Source organism: Pristis pectinata, chromosome 9, assembly GCF_009764475.1.
Source record: "Pristis pectinata isolate sPriPec2 chromosome 9, sPriPec2.1.pri, whole genome shotgun sequence".
Classification (NCBI taxonomy): domain Eukaryota; kingdom Metazoa; phylum Chordata; class Chondrichthyes; order Rhinopristiformes; family Pristidae; genus Pristis; species Pristis pectinata.
Window position 1 is genome coordinate 60245680 of NC_067413.1, and position 27530 is coordinate 60273209.

At 39.1% G+C, this 27530-nt stretch overlaps 2 protein-coding genes across 5 annotated transcripts in view; both read right to left on the reverse strand.

The window, feature by feature from the left end:
* Window positions 1–10687, reverse strand: part of LOC127574685 (copine-3-like) — a 52955-nt gene extending 42268 nt beyond the window's left edge. The window contains exon 1 of one of the 2 annotated variants that reach the window (XM_052023949.1): window positions 9085–9145. The gene's annotated coding sequence lies outside the window, so the exon portion shown is untranslated. Of the gene's footprint in view, window positions 1–9084; window positions 9146–10463 lie in introns of those variants that run through there. The other variant, XM_052023948.1, reaches the window with a different exon arrangement.
* A 4041-nt stretch (window positions 10688–14728) lies between these two features.
* LOC127574684 (copine-3-like) overlaps window positions 14729–27530 on the reverse strand; it is a 43963-nt gene continuing 31161 nt past the window's right edge. For all 3 annotated transcript variants that reach the window (XM_052023946.1, XM_052023947.1, XM_052023943.1), the window contains 7 exons: window positions 25278–25337; window positions 23975–24108; window positions 21801–21855; window positions 21656–21707; window positions 20612–20745; window positions 17754–17990; window positions 14729–16230 (listed from right to left, as the gene is read on the reverse strand). In XM_052023946.1, coding sequence (XP_051879906.1) covers window positions 16123–16230; window positions 17754–17990; window positions 20612–20745; window positions 21656–21707; window positions 21801–21855; window positions 23975–24108; window positions 25278–25337 — 780 coding nt within the window. In that variant the 3' untranslated portion in view covers window positions 14729–16122. The remainder of the gene's footprint in view (window positions 16231–17753; window positions 17991–20611; window positions 20746–21655; window positions 21708–21800; window positions 21856–23974; window positions 24109–25277; window positions 25338–27530) is intronic.

A 27530-nucleotide genomic window follows, 5' to 3' on the forward strand; every position in this document is an offset into this window, starting at 1 on the left:
TTTAGAGGACAGAGCGAACCCATTCAAAACCCGCTGCTGTCAGTTACAGCAGATCAGTGGATTGTCCATCTTCTGTTTTTCTCAGATGGCAGTTCTTGACTGTTGCACCAAGTTCTCATGGAGCTCAGAATCACCTAGCCTTTGCATCATCACACAGCTTCTGCTACCTACAATCTAGGCCACATTAACATGAATCAGGGCACTCAGACTGTTAAATTGTGGGAGGCCTCTGGCTTAGTGAAGTACGAGCAAGGAATGGGATCTCTGCTCAATCTAGGAATTGGGGAAGAGATGAAAGACTGGAGTCTAAAACCCATGAACAATGGATTTTATTGGACTCGAGCTCCTTTGTAGTTTAATTATTTCCCCATGAAATGTTTGACAAGTACATACTTCAATCCATTACCATTGCATGCTTTACTTGTCTACTTTATAAACCGATGCCAAAAATTAATCTCAATGCTACAGATTCACATACATACAGACTAGTTAGATTCTGACTTCTCATACTCACCCTTGAGTCACCACTCCAAATGCATAGTCTACTGTTGTATTGAACTCAGTTTCTCATTATTTAGTTCCGAGCAGATTACAGGATTTATCAAGTGTGCTTCCAGCTATTTCAGTTTTTGTTACAAATTGCATTGTACCAGGAAGAATAGTAGGACATGTGTTATGGACTCAGTGAAAGTCCCTTTAAGATAGAGAGTGTGTGTGTATGTGTGTGTGGGGCGTGCTTACGTCAATAGAAGATAAAGGACGTAATGACGTTCTTGAAGAAGTCAGAAGAAGAAGAAGGAGAGAGAGAGAGAAGGGAGAGAGACACCAGCCTGCTTGTTTTCTCTATCGATGGATGAGAAACAATAACTGTGTTTGCCACTGAAATCCATGTATGGAAGTTGGAAGTAATCCGGTGGAGTTCACTTTGTTGCTGACCTGTAGAAGGAAACAGGTATTTGTGTGTGGACGACCACGGTTCGGATGCTTTTCGGGGTGAGGAAGTCACTACCGAGTAAACACTGAAGTGTCGTTTGGGTTTCATCGTGGAACATTTGGATTTCGTATGTACTCTCTCTATGTTTTTCTACATCTACATCTTATCTTCAGACAACGGTGGTTGTTGAAGAAGCCCTTGCTCATGTTTCACCTTATGGCTTGCGGAACTGAACTTTAAGAACCATTCCGGAACTGGGAGTTTTGGACTTTGCCACACCCACACACACACGAAGAGTTTAGTTTTGGGGTTAACGTTCGAGGTTTAACATTTTTGAATTCTAACATACTAACATTTTTACTTTTATTTTATGTATTATCATAAGTAGTGATTAATAAAATAGTTTTTAACACTAAATCATGCTCAGTGTGTTTCTTTTGTTGCTGGTTCGTGACACATGACAAACAAATAAAGGCAGGAGTAGACTATTCAGGTCTGCTCTGCCATTAAATAAAATCATGGTTCCCGAATATAACTAATCCCTCATTCCTACAGCATCCTTTCACACACCCTAACCCCCAGAAAGAATTTGCATACCCCATCCTAAAACATTCAAAGACTCTGCTTTCAAGTTTTTTTATATTTTAAAGAGTTCTAAAGACTCATAAGCCTCTAAGATGTTGCAATTTTGTTTTTTTCCAAAGGGATAGCCATTTTTAATTAGCGACCAATTATTCTGGATTCTGCCCTGTCACCACATTCACCCTGTCAAGATGCCTCAATTTAAATCAAATCATCTCTCATTCTTCAAATACAAGACTAGCTTGACTTATCTTTCTTCATCAGAGGGCCTGCTCATTCCAGTTATTAGTCTAGTAAACCTTCTCTGAAGTACTTCCAATGTGTTAACATCCTTCTGTAAGCAAGTAGACCAACATTGCACAGAGTTCTCCAGATGTCGTCTTATATAATGCCTAATATAACAAGCATAACCTCCCTACTTTTCTATTCAATTCAATTCAATTCATCGGCAATAAACAAATATCCTCTTCGCAACTTATTTTCTTTGTGTCATCAAAAATATAGTGACCATTCTTTTGGTTCTTTCATCCAAGTCATTTATATAAATCAGTAAAAAGTTGAGTCCCCAGTACTGATCCCTGTGGCACATCACTCATTGCATCTTGCCAACTGGAAATGAACACATTTAAGCCTACTTTCAATCTCCTGTTAGCCAGTCAATCTTCTATTCATGCCAATACATTATTTCCTCCACCTTGTGCTTTTACTTTCTGCAATAACCTTTGATGAAGCACCTTATCAAATGCCTTTTAGAAATCTAAGTATAGCACGTCAATCAGTTCCCTTTATCCACAGCATGTTACTTCTTTGATTAATTTCAATAAATTGGTCAAACATGATTTACTTTTCTATGTTGACTTTGATTACCTTAATTTTTTCTTCCATAATATCTTTAATAATATTTTCTAACATTTAATCTAACTGGCTTATGGCTTCTTACTTTCAGTCTTCCTTCCTCTTTGAATAAAAAGAGCAACACAAGATCATCAGGTAACTGCACATCATTTTTCTCACTCAGAGAACTCAGAATTCTACAACATATTTGTTCCTTAAAATATTTGCATGCATGTACATACAAGGCAACTAACAAATAAACAGACACACTAATAGTTCAGGGGGAAATTATGCAATGGAAAGGATTTTGGATAGGCTAAAAGAAACAGCAAGGTTCCAAGGAGAGGAACAAATATCACTGGTAATTTGCCAAGCCAAGGACAGTAAATGGTGAAGAAACAGCACATGTGGTGGCCATAAGTTATGAAATAGTCAAAAGCCAGATGTTTCAGAAGATCTGCCCTAATACCCATGGGACATATGAGCAGAAGGAACAGAACCACTACTTAAAGTACCTAGCAGCATTTTACTATAACAAAAAAAACTATTTCTCTTTGGAGTAGTGCACCACATAACAGAAATGGATATTGCTCCCAAACTATTACAGATCTCTCTGATTCACTAAAGCCCCAAAATATTAACGTTATCAGGCTCTTATAGGCCAATCTCATTAAAATTCAGAATAAAACTTCTTGCACTGTGAATCACTACTTGAGAAAGGATTTTTGATCTGAAATACCAAATGATTTTATTTGTTTTCAATTTTCAAGATCTGCAACTTTTTTTCCTTTTTGATTTATAATGAAAATTACATGTTGGTCCTTAAGCAAAACGTACATACTAGATGGCATAGATGTGCTTAAAGCTGTTGAAGTAAATACAAGGCATTAAATAATACCCAAGGCAAAGTAAGCGTTAACGATGACATTAAAATTTACAAAATAGTCCAAACTCAAACTGTAAATTTGTTACTACAATATTTTAAATTTATCTTGAATGTTAGAAATTCCAGTAACTTGAAGCACAGGAATGAAAAAATGTTTTGTAAAATACCCAAATGAAATTAGTCAATCAAGTTACAAAAGACTTGCACAGGTGAATAAAATTATGAATAATTTCCATAGGGATTTTCTTTATTAAGTATCAACATAAACATCACAAATGATAACAATAGGAAGTGAAGTCGGCAGCAGGAAGTGTTTATATTTTCTTGGCCGAGTTAGAATCCATTTTCTGCAGATTGTGTTCAGGAAAAATTATGGGGAAAAAAAAACACCATACGTGGAGACAGCCAACATTATTTGCCTTGATTTGTTTTTACTGGGGCTCTTCTGATCACAAGTTCTTCATGACAGATTTGCAAAAATAGCAATCTAACACCTAAACTAGCTTCTCAGCTAATGCTCAGTCCGGAAAATATCTTTGAGCCACATAAGTGACACTTGAATTTGCTGGTGTCATTATCCTTTCTTTCAGTTAATCTTCAAAGTTAAAGGGAGTTGAGAACTTGGTTAAACATGAGCAGCAACAATAGTAAATTACTCTACAACCAGAAAGCATAGGGACAGATCATTCAATCTGATGCCTTCCTGCTTCTCACTGCTTGTTTGTGGCTGCAATGTGGACCACTTGGCATCATTGGCAAACCTTACTGAGCTACCAAACATGTTCAGAAGGTTGACCTTGAGCCAGATTCAATAATACTCAGCAACTATCCGTTCACAGGAAGCTCACGTGACCAACACCCACCTGCACTGATGATGTAACTTTCATTTCATAGGTGACTGATATGGACATCCTTGGTCAGTCACATCCATTTATTAGGGTAGTGTGGCCTTGTACACACTTGTTACCTCCAAAACAAAGGACACAACTGAGAATTGTCACCTAGATGTCCTTTTCACTCATCTGGCAAGAAGCAGGAATTTGAAGATTTAAAAAATACTGAGCCAAGCTTCTGTCTTCCTTTAATTTTTTTGCTTAGAATACTTCTGCTGTATAGAGTGGTATGCAAAGTTCTAGATACACACAACATTCACAAAAATCACTTCCACCACTAGCACCCTTCCATTACTCTGCCAACCTCAGCCTGTAATCCCAAACAGAGCCTTGTTCCTTCCCAGGGTAACACTCTGCCAGAGGCCTGCCACTCCTCAGTGCTCCAGGTGTGCTGAAAAATCTCAGTACAGCCACCTGCCAAAGCAAATGACAGAAGATTCTAGTTCAATGCTGGGCTGCAAGATGAGAGTCTGGCTGTACCAGCAATAAGGTAGTGGCTGGCTAGGCAATCTGCCATCACAAATATCACAAACTAAGGTGCCAGATGTACTTCTCACACAACCCCCTAGCTTTACACCTGTAACATGCTTCCATTCACCTGTTTGGAGGTGCTGACCAGAATTGGACAACAAGTGCAAAGAAGTGCCTTTTCCTTCCTTTCATAATAAACACCATGTAAAATAGTTTAAATGCTTAAATATGTTAAATTATTTTTTTAATAATTTCTTAAAAACTTAGATCTGTTTGAGATGTTTATATATCCCTGATCACATCACAGAGGGTCATTCAGCCCATGCCTCAGAGCAATCCAACAGGTCCCACTCTCCCAGCCCCTCCCCACAGCCCTGCAAAAACATTCCTTTCAGCTTCCTTCCAAATCCTACCATAGAATTCATCTCCACTACTACTCCTGGCAATGCAATCCAGATTCTAACTATATACCATGCAAAAAGAATTATTTCTCATGTCACTTCTGGTTTTTTTGACAATCACTACATTCAATGTCCCCTAGTTCTTGACCTGCTCCACCAGAACAGTTTCACTATCTCTACTCTGTCTACACCCTTCATGATCTTTAAGTATTCCTGTGAGGCCCTCACAACATCCTCTGTTCCAAGAACAACCACTCCAGTTTCTCCAGTCTATCCATATAACTAAAATCCCTTATCCATGAAATCATTCTGGAATATTTCTTGCACACTGTCTCTCAAGCCTTTATATTAGTTTCATTTACAGAGCCTTTCAAAGTCTGTTGATGGCAGCAAGCTGAAAAGAGTGGTATAGGCAGGGCCTTAGGATCCACCACCCAATGCCCAGTTATCACTCACAGGCCACTCTCTCACAAGACAGGTGCGGCAGCTAGACCTCCACCAGAACATTAAACCAGTGCAGAGAGCCAGCCAGATCAGGCATAATCTGGCCCATAAATTACACAACGAATGCACCTTCTTAAAGTGAGTACCAGTTTTGTAAATGTATTTCTTTAATGTCTGAATATAAATGTACAACATGCTTCATAAAATAGCAACACAAATTCAAGATGCCAATAACAAAAGTTCTTTTAAAATACAGTACAAACTCTAAACCATCTCTTTCTTCTAATCACTTTGAATAAACTTGTATTTGGCCAAACACAGATGTTTATTTTTCTACTTTCCAAGGTCCAGGAGATCACAAAATGACTTGCACAATGACATCTATAATACTAGACACTGTAGTAAAGGTTTCTGGTTGACATGGAAATTTGTTATGTTAACTAATATTCCACTTCACTAGCTTCAACAATGCCAATGGAGCAAGCTCTCTGGAAAAGTTTTGAAAATCTTTGGTCTGGAGTTGCCAAATAATCAGATAAATCAACAATGTAGAAGTGACTGACAAGTTGTTCTGGGTTCATCAGCAAGCTATTCAGGAATGAAAAACAGATTTAAAAATTGTTACTATGGAGAGATTAGTGAAAATGTGAAATTCTCCCCTCCAAAAACTATGAGTGTCAGTAAACATATATTTTTGTCAGGCAAAACTACCAGTGATTTGGAGCAAGACAAGTAAATCTGTATCTCAACAGATACAGATCAGTAAAGGCCAAACTATATGGTGGCGCAATGAAAGCAGAATTGGCCTGTTCCTCTTCACAACCGATGCAAAGGAATTTTTACTACTCAAACACTGAAGTCAACAAAATGGTCCTTTAGAGCAGAGGTTAGGTTTCCTTGATGGAAACTTAGGCAACAATAAGTAAAAGTGCTCTAGTGTATCAAAGTTGATAAAAGCAGCAGAAACAGTAAAAAGAATTTAACTGTGGCAGATGTACTTTTAGCAGATAAAACCAATTAGCTCAAATAAGTCAAGACATGAGGCAAAAACTCATTCTTAAATTACTTTGATCAGAAGTTTAAAAATAACTCAAGGACACTTGAAGGGGAAGAAAAGGCAAAACCTGGCTTTCATTGAGGAAAGCACATGGACTTTTGAAGACATAGAAGACGCAGGATGGTCATAGGAGGGAACAATAAAATCACTCAATACCAGTGTCACCCAATAAAAGTTTTTGAGGAAACAAGTGACGAGACAGTTTTAGCCACAAATTGTAATACTGGTTAACACAAGTAGAACTACTTCACACTTTTAGAACTTGCTTATCAAGTGTCCACCACCATTCAGTGGCCAAAGTCAAGCACTCAAAGATCAAAAGACTCACCTTTATATCCAATTACCTAAAAAATACATGCACATACTATGTGAATACAAGTATTAAAATCACATGCGCAAGTATTATTAATTTACTCATCAGCATGCAATTGGTCACATCCAGATTCCTAATTGTTAGTATGTGGCTTCTACTGAATGTACTGCACAAGACTATTTCCGTTTGCAAGGGCTGAATAAACGAATATCAAAATTACTGTCAACAAAAGTAGGGTAGAGGAATGGATTGATGAAAAGAACCTCCATCTACACACGTTACACATTTGAGCCACTTTTATTGATTCATCATAAGGCCCTAGCTACACATGTCTGTTCATTGGCCACATGGAACATGCTATGTGAATATGAGTATCCTTATTCCAAACCTTCTCTGGTACTACTCTGCAACTCTTTCTCCGTTAGATCGACAACTGCAATGGTGCTGCCTCCTGCACCCGTGCGGAACTCATCAGTGTTATCAACTTTGTTACTAACTTCCACCCCACTCTCAAACTCACTTGGACCATTTCTGACACCTCTCCCTTTTCTGGATCTCTGTCTCTATCTCAGGAAACAAACTGTCCACAGACTCCCATAGCTATCTACACTGTACCTCTTCCCATCCTGCCTCTTGTAAGGATAGTATCCCTTTCTCCCAGTTTCTCCACCTCCAATGCACCTGCTTTCAAGATGAGGACTTCCATTCCTGGATATTTGAAATGGTCTCTTTTTACTGTGGCTTCCCTTCTACTGTGGTTGACCGAGCCCCCTCTCACATTTCCTCCATTTGTCAGACTTCTGCTCTTACCCCATCTCCCTCCAAAGAGAACAGAGATGGAGTTCCCCTTGTCCTCAGCTTTCAAGCTGCTTGCCTCTGTATCCAGCACAAAATCCCGTGTTATTTCTGCCAGCTGCAATGAGATCCCACCATAAGCCACATCTTCTCCTCCCCACCCTGTTCCACCTTCCATATGGACTACTCCCTACATGACACCTGGGTCCACTCATCTCTCCCCAGCTACCCCTCCCTGACCTCTGGAACTTTCCCCTGAAACCGCAGGAGATGCAACACTTATTCCTACATCTCCTCCCTCACCACCATCCAGGGACCTAAACAGCCCTTCCAGTGAGGCAAAGATTCATGTGCACTTCCTCCAACCTCATCTACCGCATTCAGTGCTCCTGATGTGGCCTCCTCAACATTGTAAAACCAATCACATACTATGGGACCAATTTGAAGTGCATCTGCATTGTCTGCAGTGGCCATCCCAAGCTCCAGGTCGCATGCCATTTCAACTCCCTTTCTCATTGCCGTACCACCCTGTCTGTCCCTGGCCTTCCCCACTGCCAGGGTGAGGCCCAATGCAAACCAGAGGAACAACATCTCATATTCCGCCTGGGTGGTAAACAACTCAGTGGTATTAAAAACATTGAATTTTCCAGTTTGTGGTAACCCTTACCTCCTTTCAATCCAGTCCTCCCATTTTAAAAGATACAACAACTCCAGAGCACGTACCACCAGGCTCAAGAACAGCTTCTATCCACTGTTATCAGATCTTGAACAGACCTCTCATACGCTAAAGGATGAACTCTTGATCTCCCAATCTACCTCACTGTGCCCCTTATACTTTATTTGTCTACCTGCATTGCACTCTCTCTGTTATCGTAACACTATATTCTTTTAACTACCTTGATGTATGGAATGATCTGTCTGGATGGCACGCAAACAAAAGCTTTTCACTGTTTCTCCGTACAGATGACGATAATAAACCAATTCAATTTTTGACCCCCTCCAGGTCCCATCCACCTACAATCCAACATTTCACCCACTGGATCGCCTTTCCCAACAGGCTCCATCTGCCCTTGACCTCACCCCTAATGGCTCCCATGAAGGGAATTGTCCCTTCCTTGCCTATCAATGTACCTTATGTACTTATCAGATTCCAGCACTGGTAGCTTCTGTGTTTGCACTTATCACCCACCTAGCTGTCTCCACCTTCAATCTCCCCTCCCCCCACCTGGCTCCATCTGCTTTTTCTTCCTTTGTTTACTTCAACCTATCATCCACCTGCCCGTCTCCCAACTCCACCTCTTCCACTTCCCCCAGGTGTCTCCATCTTCCCATCAACCTGCACCCTTCCTTCTTTCACCAACCATCTACTGGTCAGTCTCACCCCTACCCCTCTCTTCTTCGTCCCAGCTATCTTTCCTCTCCTCTCTCAGTCCTGATGCAGGGCCTCAACCTGAAACATTGGCAATTCCTTTACCCCTGCAGATGCTGCTCGACCCGCTGAGTTCCTCCAGCAGATTGCTCGTTGCTCCAGATTCCAGCATCTGCTGTCTTGTATCTCCATTATATAAACGTCAATGTACATGAAATATGAAAATAAAAATGAAATATGAACATGAAAACTTGGGAAAAGATCTTAATACAGATAATTAAACACCCAAAGGCACATCCTGACCACGACATTAGCTGTTCAACCTAGTTCAATAAAAAAAAGCAGCTCACCCTTTTATCTCGCTGCAGCACAGCCAAGACAGCATATCGCACCCTCCCAATATCCAATCTTGTTCACCTCAGTACATTTGTCATTCTTAAAAAAATACTGTGAGGCTACACTGTTGAAAACGGAGCCAAAAGGACCAAGGGGGAAAAAAAATCAAGAAAACAAAAGGGGCAAACTTCACAAGAAACAGCTTTAGAGGCTACAATAACAATGCAAGTAGTACATTAAAATAAAGTGGAGAGAGAAATAAATGTGGTGTCAAAAATATCCAAAGCTACGCAGTACCACGAAGTAACCACAAATAGACGCAATTTCACCGTCACTACCTTATGTTACTGCAATTTAGTCCAGCCTCGAATTAGCTGTACAAAACAGTAATTGTAAAAATCCTAATGGCAAGAATATTTAAATACTAAAAATACTCTATGAAAACTCTACATTTAATACAATTTCACGTGGCAAACGCATAAACAAAAGATGCATTGAGACAAGACAAAGTGGTTTATGTGAATTCTTGGATATCACAGGGAACATTTTCTCGTCTATCCTTCCCTCCGCCCTCACCCAATTCTGTACAATGTTTGCAGTCAGCGCAGTCTGAAATAGTTTGGGACATCTTCAGTCACATCCTACCCCATCCGCTCACGCCACCAAAACCTGTGTTCGTTGTGCCATCCGCTGGCGATGGCTGAATATCTCTCGACCTGGTTTGTTTTATTGAGGCGGGTGGGGAGGAAGGCGCTAAGTTACTGTGAAGTTTACGTTCCTTTCCTGGATTTTTCACCGGGTCCACATCAAAACCGCGTTTCAGATGTGAGCAACTAGTTGGGGGATATCATTGTTCAGAATCTGACCACAAAGGCACTTGCAAACCGCACCAAATTTTTCATCCGCGTTTACGTGGCGACAATGATCGCCTGTTCCACATTCACCACCCCACCTCTCAAAAACTTCAAGAACCGTGCCACCCAACACCCGAGGCCCTGCTCCTCGCCCTGGCATCAACGCAGTCCGAACCGTCCGGACAACGCCCAGAAAGTTTCAACTCTTATCATTAAGCGTTAATCTTAACATCATGGCTTGTTTTTTTTAGACTGACAGCAAATCTGTTCCTCAGAAATGATCTTACAATTTACCTGATAAAGTTACCAACTCCCAAAACAACTCCTTTCAGTCTGGACAGAGGGTTATTGATACAGCCACTGGGTGGAGAAAGTGCAGCAGCACTAATTAAGACTGCAAAAGGAACTCTTCGTTACAAGGGTTTATTGCTTATCCCAGCAGGTAGCCAGACAAAAATAAAAGGACGATCGACTCGGCGAGTTTCGGTGACGGACAGGAGCCCGCCTACTGCACACACTGCGCATGCGCCTACCAAAGGCGGACGTGCGCTCGCCAGTGTCGCAACTTGTGGGCGAAGTTGACCCAATCTTCGTTAAAATTTGCTGCAACTCATCACAGCCTCCCAATCGGAATATTATTTAGTAAACTGACTGTTCTTTACGTACGATGAAGTTCCGAAGAATTTCCTGATACATTTTGACTTTTTGTCCCTTATGTACTGTGTTAACTTGTTTTGCTCATTTTCAGGATCTGGTTATCGCTGGTGAGGCCAGTGTTCATTGCTCATCCCTAATTGCCCTTGGGAAGGTGGTGAAGAACCACACTCTTGAGCATCTCCCACAGAATTTAGGGGGGAGGACGTTATAGGAATTAGCCCAAGCGACCACGGGGAAATAGTGATATATTTCCAAATCAGGATGGTGTGCGACTTGGAGGGGAAATTGCTGGTCTTTGCGCCTGCTACCCTCATCCTTTTCGGTGATAAAAATCACGACTTTGGGAAGCGCTTTTGGAGCAGCTTAGGTGAGTAACTATTTTATTGACACGCTTCAGTTACTGAGCACCACTGGTGGAGGGAATTAATAGGGAGAATGAAAGTGTCAATTAGGTTGCTTAGTCTCAGGTGGGTAATGTCAAATTTCTTCAAAGTTGTAGGAACCTATACAAGATATACAACAAGAAAAAGAAATCATTCAGTGCAAATGTGGGACTCTTACGAACAGGTGGGAGAATTTATTATTGAGAATAAGGAGAATGTCAGGGAAATTAAGCAAGAAGGCCCAAAAATCCACCAAAGATATCATAGAAACAACAGTCTAGCAAGAATGATTTATTAGAAAAAATAATTTTACAAAAGTGATTGGTGGAATTGAAAGCTGATAAATCCCAAAAACCCAATGATCTACATCCCAGAATTTGAAATAGGTGGCTATAAGGTTGATGGTTAATATCTTTCAAAATTATATGGATTCTGTAACAGTTCCTGCAGCTTGGATGGTGGCAAGTGTGACTCCACTATTTAAGAATGGAGGGAGAGAGAGAAAACCAGGAACTAGCAACTCAGACTATCATCAATAGTAGGGAAAATACTGAAACCTATAATGAAGGATGTAAAAAAAACATCTTGAGTATTAGGATTGAGCAGAGCCATCAGAGTTATGACAGAAAAATCATGTTTGACTAATTTACTAGTATTCTTTGATGATCTGACAAATAGGGACAGAGGATGTGGCATATTTAGATTTTCAGAAGGCTTTTGATAAGGCACCACATGGATTGGTCAACAAGATTAGAGCAGTTGAAGGTAATAAACTGACAGATTACAAATTGGTTTACAGAAGAAAGCAGGAATAGGAATAAACAGTTCCCTTCAGAGGTTGGTAGGCTGTGACTAGTGGGCACTAGAAGGATTGAACATAGAACAGTACAGCACAGGAACACGTCCTTCAGCCCACAATGCCTGTGCTGACCACGATGTCAAATTAAACTAATCCCATCTACCTGCATATGATCTATATCCCTCCATTCCCTGCATGTTCATGTGCCCATCTAAATGCCTCAAACTTCACTATCATATCTGTTCCACCACCACCATCATCCCACCTGTTGTGAGAAAGGTTCTTTTGGTATCTTAAAGATAAAGGTCTGGACACAGTCTTTGTAATTTAAAAATGGTTTATTGACAAAGACAAATGCGGGGACAGAACGAATGGGAACAGATGCACTCACACACTCTCAAGCAGGAGCACGAATGTGGAGGGAAAATCGCGACAGAGGGTGAGGTGTGCGCACACACACACTCATACACAATAACTGGGAACAAATGATCAAGGAATAAACAATATAATGTTTGGACACCCTGATTCTGGACAAACATTGGCTCTTTGGTCTCGGGAGTCCTTAACTAACTGCCCTGAAGTAGTGCACAGCTTACCTCAACATCCTCGGAGACAGAAAGAGAAAGAAAAACCAAACATGCTGCACTTTTATGCTGCTAGGGGGCTGGGTAGCCCAGCAAGGACAAAGGTGTTTTAAATGGGCCAATAGTATGTGTGCCCAGGAACAAAGGTGCTCGCACAAACCAATCCGAGTGGTCCAGCAAGACAAAGGTGTTTACCTAATGGGGCAGAGCCGGACCCCTGATTGATAGTGGTATAAGCTTCCGACCCAATAGGCAATGCTATCATCCGACCATGGGGGTCAGTAGTGTTGTCACTGTCATCTGACCCCTGGCCTTCCATACTACACCACCCCACCTCCCAACGACACATACCAGGCACCTAGCACTCGGTTAAAAAAAAACATGTTTCGCACATCTTGTCCACTCACCTTTAAGCTGTGTGCCATAGTATTTGACATTTCAACCATGCAAAAAAAGACTCTGACTATCTATTATATCTACGTCTCTCATAATTTTATAAACTTCTATCAGATCTCCATTCAGCCTCTGATGCTCCAGAGAAAACAATCCCAAGTTTATCCAACCTTTTCTTGTAGCCTCCACATCCTTCCTATAATACAGTAATCAGAACTGCACACAATACTTCAAGTGCAGCCTAACCAATTTTTATTTAGAACATAGAACAGTACAGCACAGGAACAGGCTCTTTGGCCCACAATGTTGTGCCAAACCAATTACATGAGTAATAAAATGCCCAACTAAACTAATCCCTTCTGCCAACACAGTGTCCATATCCTACCATTTCCCTCACATTCATGTGCTTATCTAAGAGCTTCCTGAATGCCCCTATCGTATTTGCCTCCACCACCACTTCAGGCAGCACATTCCAGGCACCCACCACTCTGTGTAAAAAAAAAACACTTGCCCTGCACATCTCCTTTGAACCTTCCCTCAACCACCTTAAATGCATGCCCTCTGGTATTAGACATTTCAACCCTGGGGAAAAGATACTGGCTGTCTATCTATGCCTCTCATAACCTTATAAACCTCTATCTCCACTCAGCCTCCTCCACTCCAGAGAAAACAACCCAAGTTTGTCCAATCTATCCTCATAGTACATGCCTTCTAATCTAGGCAGCATCTTGGTAAACCTCTTCTGCACCCTCACCAAAGCCTCAACATTCTTCCCATAATGGGGCAACCAGAAGTGAATGCAATACTCTAGATGCAGCCTAACTAAAGTTTTATAAAACTGCAGCATAACCTCCTGACTCTTAAACTCATTGCCTCGACTAATGAAGGCAAGTGTGCCACGTCCCTTCTTTACCACCCTATCAACCTGTGTAGCCACTTTCAGGGAGCTATGAATCTGGACCCCAAGCTCCCTCTGCTCATCAACACTGTTAAAGGTCTTGCCTTTAACATTTGGCCGGGTTGAACTCCATTTGCCACTTCTCTGCCCATATCTGCAACTGATCTATATCCCACTGTATCCATTGCCAGTCTTCTACGCTATCCACAACACCGGCAATCTTCACATCATTTGCAAATTTACGAACCCACCCATGTACATTTTCATCCAGTTCATTTATAAACATAACAAACAGCAGAGATCCCAGTACGGATCCCTGAGGAACGCCACTAGTCACAGACCTCCAGCTAGAATAAGTCCCATCAACCACTACCCTCTGTCTTCTATGGGCAAGCCAGTTCTGAATCCAAACGGCCAATTCACCTTGGATCCCATGCATCTTAATCTTCTGGATGAGCCTCCCATGAGGGACCTTGTCAAACGCCTTACTAAAATCCATACAGACAACATCTATAGCTCTACCTTCATCAATCACACTGATCACAAAACTCAATTAAGTTAGTAAGGCATGACTTGCCCTGCACAAAGCCATGCTGACTGTCCCTAATTAGGCTATGGTTTTTCAAATGCTCATAAATCCTATCCCTAAATATTGTCTCCAGTAACTTCCCTACCACTGATGTGAGACTCACCAGTCTATAGTTTCCACAATTATCCCTGTTTCCCTTCTTGAATAATGGAACATTAGCTACTCATCAGTCCTCCAGGACCTCACCTGTGGCTAGCGAGGACACAAAGATATTGGTCAAGGCCCCAGCAATCTCATCTCTTAAATAACCTGAGGTATATCCCCTCAGGCCCTGTTTTATTTTCCCCAAGGATATTATTTCTGACCGCTAGGCAATCATCACCAATTCCTTCAAAATCACAGGTTATGGTGAAGAAATTTCAGATAGCATGAGCAGCACTAAGAAAAATACTGATTTAATTTCACCCCAATTGTTTTAATAGTCTGCAATTGAACATTGTAACACAAATGGTTCTTTCAGAATACAACTTGAAAAGGTACAGTGACTGATTTATAGAATGATTTGTTAATGTGAAACTAATGGTGGTCCAATTATCTAAAAGACAGAAAATGCCATAAAAAATCCATTAAGTGCCTAATATGCTCTGTATTCAACTTTATTACACCCAGAAGTGCCAGGAAACAGTTAGTGCATATATACAGAGAATTTCCACCCCCCCCCCCCCCCACCAAATTCCACCATTTCTGCATTTACAAACAAGCTCATTATTGGATTACCGTTTGGAACTTTTTGGCACTTTATTTAATATAAAGTTACAATGTACTTTCGATACCATTATCTCAAATGACTTATGCACTGTATATTGGAGGTATTGCAGAATTTCCCCACTGCTTGGTAGCTGGGCATATTTTAAAATTATAAAATGCTTTTACCCCATGCTTGGCTGATTTAGTATTTTACATTTTATAGTCAGCAAGAATGGATAAAAGTAGATGATTTAATTGAAAGTTAATTGTAGACATGGCAACTTGCCAACAGATTTAAGAATATTCCCTTCATATTATTTTAATTCTCGTTATGGTTTAAAGCACCAGCTACCAAGGATCAAATGACTGACATGCTATGCTCTTCAAACAACAGGAAGAATATTATTGTGTTTGATTGATTACATGCATTCTGTAAGTTATTCAGCATTACATTTTTTTAAAGAAATGAAATATATTCCAATATTAAAAATGTCAATATATTTATGGTTATAAAATATGAAAGCCCCACCCACTCAATTATATTTCAAAAGCATCTATTTCATATTAAGTTATTTGGCCCCCATCTAAAAATCAAAAAAACTGTACATTTCAAAAAGGTTAAAGTAATAAAAATGTAATAACTTGTAGAATATGTAACAGAAAATTTAAAAGAAAAGGGAAGATGAGATGAAAGATATTCCAGTCTTGAATGGTCATTTTACTGGATTTTAAGTTACTGTATAAATATTTTACACAAATCATTTACTTTGGTCAATTATAGTTTAAAGTTACTCAAAATATTAGAGTGAATATCAATTTTAATGAATTTAATTTCGCCTACATTTAAAACATTTTTATCATGCATTTTAAATATAGTGAGTAATACTGACAGAAGTGAAAGATTCCTGTATTTTAGTGAATTTATTTTTATGTCATACATTGTCAGACTGCACTTTCAAATATTTAAGGTGGCGGCTCATTGGGAGGTTGGAGTTTGCGCGTGTTGAAGTAACACACCACTTGCTGAGGTAATTCAGCTAGTACACTCTGTGCAAGAACTTCTTTAGGTGCCTGTTAAGTGAGAGAAGAGTATAATTACTTTTAAAAAGAGCAACCATGAATAATAAACAAGTGACATATAACACAGCAAATTTTCAGTCATGAGGTCCTTATGTTTCTGATTCAGACCATAATCCTCACATCAGGCCTTAAGGAAGAGCTATCCAATTAGTCCTATTCCACATGTTGCTGCAATTTTTTTTCTGCTCAAGTACTTATTCAGTTCACTGTTGAAAATTATCACCAAATCATCACATCCAACTCTGTGATTCTTTTGGGTGGTGAAAGCAAGATAATTACAATTTGCTGCATTAAAGAAATCTTCATTCCTTTGAAAAATCAAAAAAAAAATTGTATGCTGGAAAACTAAAACAAAAACAGAAAATGTTGGAAATACAGGTCAGGTCACATCTGTGGGAAGAGAAACAGAGTTAACTTCGCAGTTTGAAGATCCTTCATCAATACTGAAAAGGAGACAAAAACAGCCTGTAAAGCTGTATGGAGGGTGTGTAAGAGGTGTGTCTCTGATGGGTTGAAACCAGGGTGACCATGAGAAGAATCTGTAGACAGGTTACTTAGTCAATGAGTGAATAGAGCAGTTGGAGAGCATAAACATAGACAACAGAACATGGGTGTTGCAAAATGCTCTGCAATCTCCAACAGATGTAACCTGACCTGCTAACTATTTTGAGCATTTTGTTTTTATTTCAGCATTCCTTTGGTCATTTTGCCAACTACCTTGCATCTATGAGCTGCATTTACCAATCCTTTGAAGCTGCTTTTTCTTATTTAAATATTTGTAATGTTGCATAGAGATATATACCCTCCCCACATTTTGTATTAAATTTTATTTGTGAAGATGAAGGAAAAATCCAATCACTTCCGCAGTCTGTGATTTTCCATCCATTACAGGTTCTCCCATTTCCCTCCATGGGCGCTGCCCGACCTGCTGAGTTCCTCCAGCGTTCTGTGTGTTGCTGCAGGTTCTCCTCAGGTTACGAACACCCGACTTGTGTACAACCCATACACATGAACAAGCGTTTTGCAGGCCAGTAGGATGGATTTGCCGGCTGTTGTGGGGCTTCAGGAATCTTCTGCCATGTGGAAACTCAGCTTGTGGCTACATTTCCCACTTGTGAACTGTTTGAGTTACGAACAGTTCCCAGGAGCGGAACCACATCCGCTGAGTTTCTCCAGCAGATTGTTTGTTGCTCCACATTCCAGCATCTAAAGTCTCGTGTCTCCAAACCCAAATCATGCTCTTTACTTAACGTATTCAATTCATGACTCAATCTTCAGTACGTATCTACATAACAAAAATCCATGGCAGATTATCTATTTTAAAAAAAGCATTGAAACCAGTAAAATACTTACCCGTTGTATAAACATGTTTGTGGAGATACAATGATATAATTTACCAGGTGCATTTAACTACCTTTATGAATGTGATTAATTTTCAGATTATACAATATTTAATGCTTTTGTTACATAAAGCTTGTAAAGCAAATTATTACTGGTTTATATCATATACTTACATTTTGAAACTTCCTAAATGGTACAAATTGGACAATATCTCTGATAGCTGCTTCTCCAGTGGGTGATCTCAGAACTCCATCATCACCATCCAAAAATTCCATGGCACTAAAATCTGCCCCACCAACACCAATAATGATGATAGACATTGGCAACTTTGCAGCATTAACGATGGCTTGTCGTGTTTCATCTAAATCAGTTATCACTCCATCTGTGATGATCAGCAGGATATAATATTGCTGCCAAAAAGATAGATGTTAACGTGTATAATTCACCAAAAATATACAGCAAAGGGATTAATTTGGCAAGATCAAACAAAGTCTAGTTTCTTAGTAAGCAATTTACAAAGGATTGTAAAACAACTGAATAATATCTTGTCCTACAATTATGGCAGATTTAAATTGATTTTTACTATAAGTATGCTTGGACCATTACATTCAACCTCTGGAGATCTCTCAAATAAAAATGCTAACAAAGTTTTTCTGGTTTTCCGAAACAAAAATAACAACAATTTGCTGCATTAAAAAAAATCCTCATCCCTCCTCTGGTCACTTTGCCAATTGCCTTAAACCTATGTTATTTTAACCAAATTTTTTTTTTTTAAAAAAGAGTTCAATATTTCAAAAAAAAATGTTGGGCAATCCTTTGTAACACAATTACAAAGAGGTCAGTAGTTTTTCCAGAGCTTATTCAGGAAGAAAGAATTCCTAATATAGAACAGAGCAAGAAGAAGAGTTCATTCATGGTCTGCACTGAGCTAGCTGATACAAAAACATGTCCTGCAATAAATCTTCAATAAATCTTCATGACGTAATTGCTGAAAGCAAGCTCGTAGTCCTGAATACGAGCTTCTCCTGGAAAATATGCCAGCAGGGTAGACAGCCTGGTATGGTATCGGGGAGGTGGTACAGGAGCCCAAAGACCCACACTCAATGATTTAGGAACAGCTTCTTCCCCTCTGCCATCAGATTTCTTAACGGTCCATGAATACTACCTCGTTATTCCTTTTTTTTGCATTATTTAATTATTTTGTAATTTATGGTAATTTGTGTGTCTTTGCACTTCATTGCCTCCACAAAACAACAAATTTCACGTCAGTCAACTCAGTTATAATAAATCTGATTCTTCTTCTTCATTCTTCCGAATCAGATTTGCTCTTTACACATGTCTCTACACGTCCTATCCCCAAAGTAGCCCATGACAATGTGCTGGATATGCCCAGGAAATGTCAAAATTTGCCTACATAAATGCCTACACTTCCCATGTAACATGATATCTGAAATTTCCATCCAAACGGTTATCAAGGATTAGCCAGTGTTGTTCTGAATTTCTCATGGTATTTCAGGAGGATTTCCAAAGTTACACCAATTTCACACCTCTTACAGTGGAATAATCCCTACAACACCAATGCAGGGAAATTCTACATCAGATTGGACCACGTGCAGGGACTTCACCATAGATTTCAATGAAAGTAGTTGAGAGAGACTTAGAATTAATAATTAAGTTTTTTTATTGTTTGAGTGCCTTTAAGTGTTTTAGAATTTTATTTTTTCCACATGTCTGAACATCAGAAATGTTAAGTGTTTGACACCTCTAACACTCAGCTAAGCCTGTTCTGTCCTTATCAAGCAATTGCACTAATGTCACAAGAAGTGTAATCATGCTACAAGGACTCAAGTCAGCTCTGAACCAAGTTCCCAGTGGGGTGCCTGTGATCACAAATTGGCACTGGGATGTTTGCTATCTTGGCCTACCATTTTTTTATATATACGTTTCCTTAAGTTTTAGGAGGCATTCGGCCCATTAAGTCTATGCTGATTCTCACAGCAAACTGATTCTCCCAATAACTTTCCCTGTAACCTATTCAATCCAAATTCCCATCAACTCTCTTCCCCACCCCCACCATAGATTCTACCATTCTCTAAACTAGGAGCAATTTACAGTGGCTAAGTAACTTATCAACCTGCACCTTTTTGGAACACGGAAGGCAACCAGAGCACCTGGAGGAAACCCAGTTACAAGAAGAAAAGGTGGATAAATACTACTGAAGAAATCCAGGGTTGTTGAAACTACAACCAGAAATAATGTATGGAGTAGAAATTCATTCTCTGATGGTTGTGCTAAACATGTAATGATTAAACCTCTCTAAAAAAAAAACTACATTTCTGAAATGTTCTTCCACTTGGGAACTCAACACACATACATTACTACATTGGATGTTTTGTTTAAATCTTCACAGATTTTGGCTGGTGCTGGAAATGCCAGCATTTATTGTCCATCCCCAATTGCCTCTTCAGTTCAGGGACAAATAAGAATCATCCACATTGGTGGATCTAGTCAGATACTGGCAAACCAGGCAAGGACAGCTAGCTTACTTTCCTGAAGGACAATAGTGAGCCAGACGTTTTTTTTAATGATGTTCATTGTCATCTTTAGCTTTAATTCCAGATTTAATTACTTGCATTTAAATTCTCCAGGGATTCAAAGTTATGTCTCTGGAACTCTGGATGCAAGAACAATAACAACCACTCTCCTGCTGTACCCCATAAAGTTTAAACACATTTAGCAGCGACTGAATTTCTACCCTCATTTTTTTTCAGTAAAAGGGAAAAAGAAATGCTTTTATGGCTCTTTTCTCTAAGTATTAGTGCTGCGAATGCCACTGTTCTAACCATTTAAACCATAATTCATAATGACCTTTCAGATTTTAAAAAAATTACATGGTGTTAGTATTTTCTTACCATTCTAATTCTCTGCTTACATTTTCTCATTGAGAATCTGTGGCAGATCCATTCCCAACATTTCTAAAAGCTACTCCAAGGTGCAAGTTAGTGTGTAAGGAAAGGAAAGGAATACTCACTGAAGCTTTTGGCTGCTGTGCTGCTGCAGCTGCAAATCTTCCCACATGGTTTATAATTGGAGAGAAGTTTGTTGGACCATAAAGCTTGACTTGAGGAAGACAGTAGCAGTAGGCATCAATTATCCCCTGCACCCCTAAAGAACAAAATAAATTGTTAGCAAAAGGAATTCACTAAATTTGGTCATGGCTTCTGCTAACCCCCAAGTTAGTGTTTCTTTCCTCTGACGAGACAACTATTATGAAATTGTTACTTAATTGTGAAGTAGACCAAATGTATTATTTGCTAAAAACTTTCACAAACTCGATGTTTCTATTTACAATCTAAGTAATAGATAATTAAAACAATGCATAGTTGTCCATTACTTGGATTGTACACAGAAACTACTCATCTCAAGAGGAAATTGTTTAGCATGTTCCTTGATCTACAGCAGAAGCACTGGAGATATGAATGAACTCCCATTACATCTATCCCCAGTACCTTATCCAGTTAAGAATAGTTTGATTATTGCTATGTGCTGAAAAAAAAGCCAAACTCGGTTATAAATCAGTGTACTGGGCTGAAATTCTAGTAAATTAATTGGGTACTAGCTCCCAGCAACTGTGTCAAGTGACTTTCAATCTCCAGAAAGTGTCCACTCAATGGCAATAGGTAGATAATGTACATACCTAATTCATAGGTACAGCCATCTACAAACGTGCGTGAGCTCATACCCAATGTATCAATGGAACCATATCTCAATATTAGTTACCACAGCCAAGAGTAGAGCCAAGAGGCAAAAATAAAAAACGGTCTGCAACATTAACACTCAATAGACAAATTTTAAATGTATTATGCATCATGTATTGGCTGCTGTGAGAAGAAACAAGAAAATCAGGTCAGATCAACTCTGAAAGGAGCAGGTGCTACATGATAGACACTATTGTGCAATCTTTTTTTTAAGAAAAGCTTTCAAAACAATGCCCTTCCTACTTGTAAATTTAACAGTGTTTTAACGATATCTTCCCCTCCTCTTCATTTACAATCTATTACAGAATATTCCATACCTCCACAAAATGGATTTTGAGGATTGAAGTTAAGTGGAAATTCATGTGATACCTGCAGAAAAAAAGGCCATCACATAGTATAACTAATTAAAAAAAGTTTTACTTGAATACATTATTTATGCAAAAGGTCTGCTTTAATATTTACCTGCCAGGTAGGAGGTATTTGTGCACCAAAGCCAAATGCTGGGAATAATTTGTCTCTGTAAATATGTAAATCGTAATTAATTGACTGCCTGTACATCACTGAAGTATCAAAAATAATCACATGAAGTTATTTGAGCATCAACATACAAAAGTACCTCCACCTATTTAAAAACAGGTAACCAAATTACGGTACACAACTATATATTAATCTCACATCATGGATGTTCATAACATAATTTTGCAAGTTTTATTTTACTTTAGGTTGTTAAGAAGCAGGAAGACACATCAATATACAATAGAATTTACCCCTCTCAAAAAGCTATACTGTATTGGCATCTTGACAAACTAAAGACAATGCATGTTAGCTAATCATTCAAAAGAATCCAAGTCACACAATTACATGAAAAACCACACAAGAAAATCCCATTCAATTCGACAAGATTGTGCCAGTGTTTCTAATCCCATATGATGCTTCTATTCCATCATCCTCCTTGTAGTTTTCAGCAGACAGTTTGTCCTAGTCCCTTTGCTCTCTTGCACTGATTTAGTTTGGTTTTGAATACAACCAAACTATTTGCTTCAAACCACTTCCTGAAATACTGAATTGTGAACTCCGTGCGTAGGAGCACCCGCTTACTTATCCATTAGATTTATTAGTAACCATCATGTATTTATGGCGCCTCATCTTGCATTCCTTCATAAATGGCATCGTTCCTTTTACATCTATTCTGTCTAATCCATTTATGCTTCCGAAGACTTTTAATTAGATCCCTCTTAAGTTTTAACTTTTGAGGGAAAAAAACCTTAATCTGTTCAAACATTCTCAATTGCTGTAAACTATCATTGTACCATTCCTTTAATTCATTATACCATATCTTTTATATTTGTACATTTATAAAGCACTGGTGTTTATCTCTTGACATTTTAATTGCCTTGCTGATCTTTGTTGCTGCTTTTCATTATTTCTTCACTTGGACCTTAGATCTCTTTGCTCTTCTACCCGACCCAATTTCTTATTTTTGTAAGCCTAGGCAATGGTTCAATTCCGCCGCCCGCCCCCCCCTCCTCCCCCCCCCCCCCCCCCGCCAAAGTGCTTCACCTATCTGTTCAAATTCAAGTCCTGCAATTTTCAATCTGTTAAGTCCTCTAATACCTTTTCATATTACACTGCATTTTTCCTCAGTAATGGCTACACCTTTAAAACAGTATCATTGTTTATAATCTGAGTGTTGTTCCCATGAGTATTATGAAAGTAACTTGAGTAACTGTGGTCTTAGCACTGATTTTTGTGGGACACTATTTGTTACTATCTTCTTATACTGTATACAGCAGGATGGTGGGTGACTTGGAGGTGAATCTGCAGAATTCCCATTTGACTGTTGCCCTCATCCCATGTGGTGATACAAAGTCCTGGTTTTGGGAGGTGCTGCCAACTACAGTGAATTTTATTGATGGTACACATTGATGTGACTTTGATGTGGAGGAAATGAATGTTTAGGTGAAGAGCTTCTTGAGTACCGTTGGAGTTGCACTCGTCAAGATAATTACAGAGTGTTCCATTAAAATCTGACTTCTGACTTCACAAAATTCTAAATGCTAAACTTATTTACAATTCCCAAATTCCTAGCTCGGCATTCAGCCGAAAACACGCGAGAAAAATGCATGCACACTCTGTACTCTCACAACCTTCAAATGCAAACACAAAACATACTGACACACTGCTTTCAAAGCTAACAACATGCTGCAGAAGTGTAAACAGTGGTAACTGAAGACCACAAGAGCCCAAAACAAAATGGTCATTTGGAGGCTGTTACAATTTTGAGCGATGACCAACAAAGCCATGCTTAGTGGAACAGGTACCAGATTATAAATTGTTGGTTTAGTGGATCGGAATAGTGGCAAATTCCAAGGTGTGGCACAGCAGAAAATTGTCAAATTGGTTTGGGGCCAAATTCAGGCAAGGCAAAATGTAAAATATTAGGTCCCTTTACTCTATGTTAGTGCTGGGTTTCCATAACAGTCTATTAAAAAAAACCTTAAGAATAATTTTCCACTGACACTTGAGAAACAATGGAAATAAACAACATGCTTGCAGATATGATTGCATACCATACAGCTTCTGAATATTCAATAGTTTTTCAGAGAAATTTAACATAAAAGAACAGAATACATTACGTGTCATAGTCTTGAATGATCACTCCAATAGACCAGATTGCCATCTGATATTCATTATATCCACTTGGATTTAAATAGTGTAGAGAGTTTGGTGTCCTTGGATCCCCATTAGAGCCTGTGAAATCAATTCCAACCTACAAAATGGAAAACGAGAAAATATTTACTGTAAGGTAAATGTATTTTGGAGAGCCTTTGGCCAACAGACATAGAAATTTGTCTAAAGCTGTTTCTAAAACCTTTAAATCATGCAAGTAATAGTTCCAAAGCAGTACTGATAGGTTCTGGTGTGTAATGCCACTCCATTCCAGGAAGAGCAAGGGTCAGGAATCAAATTCCCACATTAGTAGCATCTTTTATCACAATTCTAACTTCAGGTAGTGTTCCTTAAGTTATTACAAGATTATGCCAGCACTCTTTCAGCTACCAGGAAATGTTGGCAAGTGATGAGCACATATTATAATGATGGGAGATACTCCCTGGGAGGTAGAAAATCTCCAGAATTTTCTGAGAAACAGCGCGTGCACGAAACAGCCCCCTTGTAAAAAGGACATTCATGGCAGGAAGTTACCTGAGTTGCATCTATACAAACACATGAATAGGCAGGGAATTGAGAGATATAGACCACGTGCAAGGCAGACATACAGTTTAAACTGGGATCATGGTTGGCACAGACCGGATTTCTTCTGGTCACTTAATTTTGAAGAGCAACCTGCTGAAACCATTTGGGGCTGTGGTGACTGGAATCCCAATTTGGATTAGTCTACTTGGTTTGCTTGACAAAATGTTGTGTAGCACACTGGGTAAGAATGAATTACAAAGTACAGTGCAATTTTAAATGTGTGATGTTAAGAGCTTTTCCAATTAGCATGAACAAAAGATTAAAAGCAAAGGGGCTATTAACTTGCTAATTGTTTTACAAGGATACTTGGCTAACATTCTTGTTATACATTTATCTATATTTAAATTTACACAGATATTTGACTCATTCAATACTTATTGAAAATGTGTAACTTTTACTTATGGATGAATTTTCCAACCATGAAGAAAATAATGGTAGCATAAAAAGTCAAAACAATATTCACGAATAGAAAATTTTGTAAAAAGGTAAATTCTTCATAAACAGGTTATTAATGCTATTCCAATAATAATTATACTTTTTTCCCCAAATATTAATTATCTTTACCCATTTGCATGTAGGTGTGTGTATGCAAATGTCCATACTTCATATTGATCTGTTTTGAGAATCAGAAAGCACCAAGCAGTGATCAAATTTCAGTTTTGTCAATGAGAATGTTTCACTCACGGTAAAGTTCAGCTGACAGCCTCCCATAACGTAATCCAAGAAAGTGTACTCCTTCACGATCTGTAGATTAAACACAAGAGAACTAAAACAATGTTGCTTATTTTTGGATATATGTCTGCCAGAAATACTTCTGCAATCACGTGTGTTTTAAGAGGATTTTATGCTCCATCTCCCATTTCTGAGTGAAGCAAATTTATTTGCAATTTGAAAATTAAACTACATTGTGCGTTTCTTAACAGAAACCAGCCACGAAATAATTTACTAATTGCTTGCAGAAATCAAGGAGAAATCTACAAATGAATTACTAGATCCACAATGCTCCTCATATGCTGTTAAATATTTCTTAGCCATCCAGAGAAAAAGGATGTTCTGAATCCTGAATCAACTATAAATTGGATGGGATGAAGATAACAAAATAGGAAGTATTAAAGGATTTGGCACCTTTGAAAGCGGATAAATTGCCAAGTCCAATTGAAATATATCCCCGGCTTTCCAAAGAATCAAGGAAAGAATCTGCAGAGGCTGTGATCATCATTTTCCAATTCTTTCTGGCTTAAGGAATGGTGTCAGAGGATTACAGTATAACATTGTACCACTGTTTAAAAACAGTGCAAGGAATAAACCAAGTAATTAAGGGCCGGTTAATTTCAGTGGCAGATAATGTATTGGTATCAATTCTAAGCAGACTACAGACCTGGCCTTCTGATTATAATTAGCAGGAATCAGGGCTTAAGAGGAGTGAGGGAAAGTGAGGGCGGCACGGTAGTGTAGCAGTTAGCGCAACGCTATTACAGCGCCAGTGATCGGTGTTCGATTCCCGTCACTGTCTGTAAGGAGTTTGTACATTCTCCCATGTCTGCGTGGGTCTCCTCCGGGTGTTCCGGTTTCATCGCACATTGCAAAGACATACGGGTAGGTTAATTTGGGTTTAAAATGGGCGGCACAGACTCATTGGGCCAGAAGGGCCAGTTACCATGCTGTAAATAAAAAAAATCTAAAAAAAATATGGGAAGGGGGACATAGCACATCTCACTCCAATGTCTTTATGTGTTCCTCCAATTACTTCACTTTTCCTTTAAACCCATCTCTATTTGAGACTCCTTTATTATTTCCTAAGACAATAATATCTTATGAAGTCATAGATCTATACAGAACAAGAACAGCCCTTCAGTCCCAACTCACCCGTGCCGATCAAGTTGTTTAACTGAGCTAATCCCATTTGGCTGCGTTTGGCCCGTATCCCTCCAAATCTTTCCTATCCACATACCCGTCCAAATGCCTTCTAAATGTCGTAATTTTACTTGCCTCTACCACTTCCTCTGGCAGCTCGTTCCACACACTCACCACCCTCTGTATGGAAAATGTTGCCCCTCAAATCCCTTTTAAATCTTTCCCCTCTCACTTTAAACCTATGCACTCTAGTTTTGGACTCCTTACCCTGGGGAAAAGACTTTACCTATTTACCTTAATCTATTCTTCTCATGATTCTAGCAACATCGAGTGGAACGTTTCTCTTTATTAGAAAATTTCCTGTAGTCATGGTGCTTTGCTCATTTTTTTAATATTTATTTGTAATCTAAAGTATATGGTTTCTCTACCTACTTCTATTGTAACTTAGAACTTGAACTTTCTAATTTCAAAGTCAACATTTCTACCATTTTGTATCCAGCCCTTATCCACCTTCTAGTGCCCAAGTTCCCAACTTGTTCTTCCAGATCATAGCACCAAACTTCTAACCTTCTAAAATGTCAACTAAAACAGAATAATTAGTTTATAAACTTGGTGCCAGTTCAACCCTGGCATGAAAATGAGGAAAGGAAACTCTTGCATTTGGAGACGGGAAACCTTCTGTGCTTTCCCTATATGATACTTCCAATTCCCATTACAAACATCTAGCTGTGGGAAAACAAAATCTAAAAGATTGTCCCAATAGTGAACTGGAAAATAAGCTTTAAAATCTGCTTTCAAAGCTCGCAATATCTTCTGATTTCTTGAGTCATTCTGGAAGATCAGTAGGAGACTAAATCCAATAGCTGATAAAAGCAATAAAGTGGGAAGGAATGAAGTGGTAGTTATAATACAAGGTGGAAGCCGGTGTTGGATAGGCCAGAGCCTCAGGACATTAACAGGGCAGAATGTGATGGCAGTGGAACTCTCAGGTAAAGGTTTAGCCAAGCAATGTCCCAAACAAGTTAGCAGGAGCAGTACCCAACTGAGCAATAGCAGAATCCCAGTTGCGTCTATTAGCTGGAA